Source organism: Sprattus sprattus (genome assembly GCF_963457725.1).
Source record: "Sprattus sprattus genome assembly, chromosome: 12".
In the NCBI taxonomy this organism is placed as follows: Eukaryota; Metazoa; Chordata; class Actinopteri; order Clupeiformes; family Clupeidae; genus Sprattus; species Sprattus sprattus.
The window spans coordinates 9390637-9397170 of NC_137910.1; the positions used below are offsets into that span (position 1 = coordinate 9390637).

At 45.7% G+C, this 6534-nt stretch overlaps 1 protein-coding gene across 1 annotated transcript; it reads left to right on the forward strand.

Annotated features, from left to right (window-relative positions):
* LOC308373177 (uncharacterized protein C6orf118-like) lies at positions 1-5029 on the forward strand (the record flags this gene model as incomplete). Its single annotated transcript, XM_080848592.1, has 8 exons — positions 1-648; positions 2491-2550; positions 3039-3163; positions 3303-3361; positions 3597-3796; positions 3989-4042; positions 4651-4712; positions 4945-5029. 8 exons carry the CDS (start codon positions 1-3, stop codon positions 5027-5029), a joined length of 1293 nt encoding a protein of 430 aa, XP_080704718.1.
* Between the last annotated feature and the right edge of the window lie 1505 nt (positions 5030-6534).

Sequence of the window (6534 nt, forward strand, 5' to 3'; positions counted from 1 at the left end):
ATGTGTGACCCACGCAGACAGAGCCAACAGCCATATGATGTCCTGTGGGATCGTCCGAGGCTGCTTCAGGGCCTGGAGAGGGCCCACACAGCCGACATCAAGACCTACCTCTCCGGGCACCTCAGCCCTAACAGCTTCCATCAAAAGAGGCCTTATGGGAAGCCAAAGAGACCGATCTGGGCTATGGCCGAGGCTCCTGACGAAGAGCTGAATTGGGAGGCTCTCATGAGGGAGCAACAGGAGAAGGCAGCCCTTGTGGAGGACATGAAGGAGGCCATGACTGACTTCACCACTGCAACCACCTCCCTTCAGGGCTTAGATCTGAGAGAGGAAAGTGAGAGCGAGCTTCAGTCCTCAACAGCGAGGAGTTACTGGACAGGAGTTCAGTCCAGGCCAGTGCTGGACACCTCCGAGGTCTTCTTGGTCAAACCTCGGCAGGAAAGGCCTTCCGCTGGAGACAAACGTGGGGAAGTGGACCAGGGCCGCTTCTGGTTCACTCGGACCCACCTGGCTGGCCTGACCCGGAAGGACCAGCTAAAGATGTTAAGGCAATTTAGCCAGAGCGTGCTGAAGAGGCAGGACCTGGCGGAGAGGAACTGCATGAGTGGGAGCAGGGCTGCCGACGCCCATGAGAGGAAACTGGAGCAGGTGTGAGAGACCAGGGGAGGTCACAGGTGTAAGAGGTCGTTTACATGGAGCCTAGTTTGTCAATCTGATACGGATAGCTAATACAGATAGCCCTATCATTTACACGAGCACTCTCTATCCGCACTCTCTTGCCGCAACGATCCAAATCGGGGGTAGAACGTGAGTAGATTAGAATCGGTATGGGGGCTGGTATTCGTCTGTACGGCTTCACGCAACCTGATGACGTCATTGCCCCACGTGATCAATATGCGATCTCCAATCACTATATATATTCCTTGTTCTCCCTCAAAATCTCACTCATGGTGGGCCTCGAATTCACTCTCATTAAGCCAGCCTACTGATTTTTGATTAGCCTCCTATCTTGATCTAATTCTTCTTATTCAGACGTAACATAACTTTCATGACCACAAATATAAATTGGCCAGCGATTTAATTGCTTTTTTATTCATAAATGTATGTAAAATGGCCGGAGCAAAGGCTCATGGGAAATGGGATGACAGACATGTCATGTTGTACTGTTCCAAACTCTTTATTATCAATAGAAAATATAATTCATTTTCGCATATCCTTTAGTCTGACCACTGATTTTATTAACCACCATAATGTAATGTTGCTAATTGGATTTTGAATATCTTGTGTAATGTGTTTATCCGTTTGCTGCTTCCTTTACCTTGTGCTGCTGAGTCTCCTTCTAGGTTTTTCAAGTTTTTTCAGTTGTGTAAATAAAGCACTAAAGTGCCACCCACAGGCGTGGGGTATGTACTACAGCCCGTTCAACACAATCTGGTGGCTCCGTTTTTACGCAAATCTCTCGTTACCAGGCTCCGTCTTTACGAAATTAAAAGATTGGATAGGTGTGAAAAATGAACCAGATTACGTGAATCTAGACTCCGTGTGAAGGGGGCCTAAGAGACCAGGGGAGGTCACAGGTGTGAGAGACCAGGGGAGGTCACAGGTGTAAGAGACCAGGGGAGGTCACAGGTGTGAGAGACCAGGGGAGGTCACACCTTCAGAAACCCAGAGCAAGTCATTAGGGCCTAACAGCACCTTTGCCTAAATCTCTATCCAGTGGGAAACCAAAAGGAAATAAATAGCGCACTGTGCTGTATGTGTAAATTATGACATGGTATGCGGTCTGTGTCATGGTCACTTTAACTGGCACTGTCGGTTCTGACCAGAACTATGACGGAAGAGGCTTGAGTTTATTCGCCATGGGGAATCATAAATCAAAGACTACTGAAAGCCAGGGCAATCTATTTTGGTCAGTTTGTCTCCCAGGTGAGGATTGGTGCAATTAGCTGTGTGTGTGTCTGTGTGTGTGTGTGTGTCTCCTCTGTGTGTGTGTGTGTGTGTGTGTGTGTGTGTGTGTGTGTGTGTGTGTTTGTGTGTGTGTGTGTGTGTGTGTGTGTGTGTGTGTGTGTGTGTGTGTGTGTGTGTGTGTGTGTGTGTGTGTGTTATCCACAGGAACTGCAGAAACTCCCTGTCCAGCCCGGTCCCAGCAGTGATCGTCTCAGGGTGTTCAGTGACGTCTTCGCTGACGTGTGTGACAGGTCGCCTACGTTTGGCAGCCTCCTCAGGGAAATCAAGGTTCATCTCACCTTCACTTATGAGGAGGGCATTTATTTAGCCTGAAACCCTAATGAGAGGTGCCGAATGGACAGGCTTTCTCTCGCTTTCATTTCGCCCATAGCCAAGTGTGACTAATTACTGCCATACCTGAAATAACTCTTTTCAAGTTATCCTAGCTCTTTAATATCCTCCCTGTGCAGTTAAGTGTCAAATCCATGTCCTTGTAGTGATAATATTGGTACACGGCTTCTCCTTTTTGTCTTCTCGTCACAGGCAGAATATGATTTCTACCTCAGCTCCACTCTTAGGTTCCAGTCTTCCCTTCAGGATATGGTAAATAATAATAATAATAATAATAATAATACATTTTATTTATAGGGCCAAGGTCGCCTTACAACAGTGAATAATACAGTTACATTTTTTTTTTTTTTTTAATGCACAAAGCAGAGCAGCAGCAGAGCAACAACTTCAGTTCAGAACTTTACAGGTTATAGGCCTGCCTAAACAGGTGTGTTTTGATGAGTGTTTAAAAAAGAGCGATTGAGTTAGGGTGCTGCGGTAAACACCACAACAGACTATCCTACACCTCCACGTACTTCCACCGTGCCTGTGAAAGCTGCTTGTGGTGTCTGTTTATGGGGCTTAATGGTTGTCAGGGTGATAGAGCACTGTGGCCTCTCTCGGTCTAGACGTCCTCTCGTGTGCAGGCACACTTAAGGGAGCAGAGATTAAAAAACGCGCCTGTGAAGTTATTCGGTGCAGAGCAAAAGAGATATATTAGAAACTCCTCTCATTATTTTCCTCCCTTGGTCCGTGTAAAGTCTGTAATCGCTACTCTGAGGGAGCTGGGGAATGGAATTGAGGGGGAAATGGAGCTTGAGGAGGCTGAGAAGGAGGTGTCGCTGCTGGCTGCAGAGGCTAGACAAGCCCTGGAAGAGAACGACAGGTAAAAGAGCCCTGGCCATGTGAACGACTATTATGATTCCTTATTAGGGTGAATTAAGATGGCCAGAAGAAGTTTGATGTATAGTTATAGGAGGAGGCAAAGAGGCTTAAAATGAGATTTGTTTGTTTGTTTACAACAGAGTCAGGACTGAGTACCTGCTGGCTCGGGACAGATGCCCAGACATCACAGAGGAAAATGGTACTGCTTCCAAAGTGCCCTCATTGTCTCTAATACATATCTTTCTACGTGACCTTGAACTTGAATTGTACTTAAAATCCAAATCCATCAAACCAAATCCATCACAGAGTCACTGCATTTGATGTCACAGAGGAGAAAATGGTTCTAATGATTTTAAAGTACTGAATCTCGAAATATGTATTTTTTTACTGCACATATGCAATCTAATGAGCCAGTTGAGTTCCTGCGTGTTTAGCCTCTCCAGGAGCTGACCTGGAGGCGGAGAGCTCCGACCAGGAGGAGGAGGCGGTGTCTGCTGTGGAGAGCATCCAGCCCAGGAGACAGCTGGTGTGGAACGTGTGGGAGGAGGTCCAGACCCTGGAGAAGGACATCAAGGACAACATGGTCTCCACTGCCATCACCTCCGCCACAGAGAAAAACATCCGAGACACAAAGGTATTTTCTCATTGGCCCTAGTAATGACTGTAGTAGAAGATGTTTTCAGTACTGTCATAATGTTGCAAATTGTCACACACAATTTAGTTCCTTAATGTCACACCACATGTTCTTCCATGTCACACAAAGTTTTATAAAAAAAATGTACTGCCATTTTGTCACACATCTTGTTGTTCTGTGTTTCACCCTTAGACTGAAGTCCTTCGCCTGATGACTGCCAATGAACATCTGAAGACTAGCATCAAGGCAAGTGGAGAAGTGCATACCATCTGTCCACCATGGGATCCAGAGCCTTCAGCCGCTCTGCCCCTCACCTCTGGAACTCCCTTCCCCCTGACATCAGGAACATTGACCCTTACTCAATCGCTCTTTTTAAAAAACGAATCAAAACCCACCTGTTTATGCAGGCCTATAACCTGTAAAGTTGTTGCCGTATAATGTATAATTCAATGTATTTTTTATTTATTTTTTATAATTCAATGTATTTTTTTTTCAATGTATTTTTATAATTCAATGTATTTTTAATGTTTTCAATGTTGTAAGGCGACCTTGGGTCTCTTGAAAGGCGCCATATAAATAAAATGTATTATTATTATTATTATACAGAAAAGCAGCTGTGTCCAGCGACTGTGGCTGTGGCTGTGGAGATTCCTTTATGGTGTACCACATGATACGGCACCATATGATGATAGCAATCAGTTTATTTGTCTAACTTACACGTCACTGTTCTGGAAAATGTGTACTACAGTATGCCAGTACATTTATACATGTGACGATGTTAGACCAACTAAAAAAATGACAGACTGAAGGCATCATACTGGTATAATACTTCACCTGTGCCATCTTCTGCACAGGATATGGAGAACAACATCACGGCGGCTCTGGGCGGAGTGGAAGTCAGCGAGGAGATGAAGGAGTACGCAGCAACACAAACTTCATGTTCAGAATGAATCTCACAACAGACACATAAGGAGCCATTATTAAAAAAAAAACACTAAATATATGCATCAAAAGCAGGCACCTTTACCCTATACTCTTTCGGGCTGATATTGAGAGTGATGTGGCGTGAGGTCCAGTTAGTGTTCAGAGGGATTATAGTGAACTATAGTGCTACGGTTCTGTTCTGAGTAAAGTGTGTTTTTCACCAGGGAGATCTGGAGGAGGGTCAGGAAAGCCCTGGGCTCTGATGAAGAGGAACCTGTCCCCAGCCAGGAACATTCTGCAGTCGTGTGATGGACCTGCTTTTACTGGGGGCAAACACTAATAAATATAACACTCTCATTTTGTAATAAGTCATACAAGAAGTTATTTTTATACAATTCTGAAGTAGTGAACAGTGGTGACTCCTGAAGAAACTCTCAGGGGGGGCAATTTTGTGTGTGTGTGTGTGTGTGTTCTGTCTGCTTTGAGTTCCTTCAGCTTGAGCTACATGTTCTGTCCTTTGTCAAGGCTATGTGTGAGCGTGGTGGGGGGGGGGGGGGGGTCTGGTCTAGGTCTGACCTGCAGGGTGCCCCCACCTCTTCCTCCCCAGCAAGGACATACAACCAGACGGATAGACTCTCCTCTCTGCTCTCTCAGTTTGACTATGAAGCTTATGTCAGCTTTGGGCAGACAGGAGATAGACACAGACATGAGATAGACACAGACAGGAGATAGGCACAGACAGGAGGTACATATGTGTCCAGAGAGCAGCTTTGGAGTGGAGAAATGGTGGCGCAATGGTAGTGTCCACGCTCCAAACCACCAAGGTCACCGGGTCAAACCTTAATGCAGGGAGAAGGTGGAGAGGACCTGGCGGACTCAGAGGCCCTGAAACAGGTGGGACGGTGAGGATGGATGCAGGTCTGACGCCAGAATGGATCCTGAGGAGAAAGACAAAGGGGGGCTCACTTGGCCCCCCGAAACAATCCAGTGGAAAAGCAGGGGGTTATAGACTTTTTTCAGTGGTCCAACTTAACTGCAAGGCAGAACACATGTGCAACTAGATTTCTGCATGAACCCACAATAGGCTACTTCAATGGTCACACAGAATTAGTATAGTGTATATATGCCCTAGCATTCTTGCCCAAGGGCTCTGTTTGGACAGGTCAGATGCATGACTCACTTCACCACTGCAGGATTTGAACCTCTTACCATCAACATTGCAAACTGCATTCTTACCATCAACATTGCAAACTGCATACTTACCACTGCACCACCAGGATCCTGTCCTCCCATGCATCTACCGTATGTTTGAGGGTAACATAGTGGGGCAGAGAAGCCTTATATGTCAATCATGCCATGTACTTAAATTTGAGTGATGAATTAGGGGACCGTTACCATCCCTTACATAACATGACCACTAGGGGCGCTGTAGACCAGAGGATTTCATTCTTGCTCATGGGTTGCCTGTCCCCGTGTGTTTTCCCTGCGTTCATGACCATAGACATATCTATATATCATAATATACGTACAGTATATGTTCATGACTGGCTATTGATGTGCCTAACACACTAGTGTCAAACACAAGCTCTTTAACTGGGGGGGGGGGGGGGGTCAGATAGTCTGGTCAGATAGTCTGTTCCAGCGTCTTTTCCTAACCACTTTTCCTTGCCCTCGATACAAAAATCATGGTGTCAAGCAAAGATGTTAAATAGAATTCATAATCCAAATTGCGTTACAGAAACATTTATTGCAAAGTAAATAACCATAAACAATGAATGCTGATATTTCAGTGTCCTTTTGATCTTCAGTTTTGC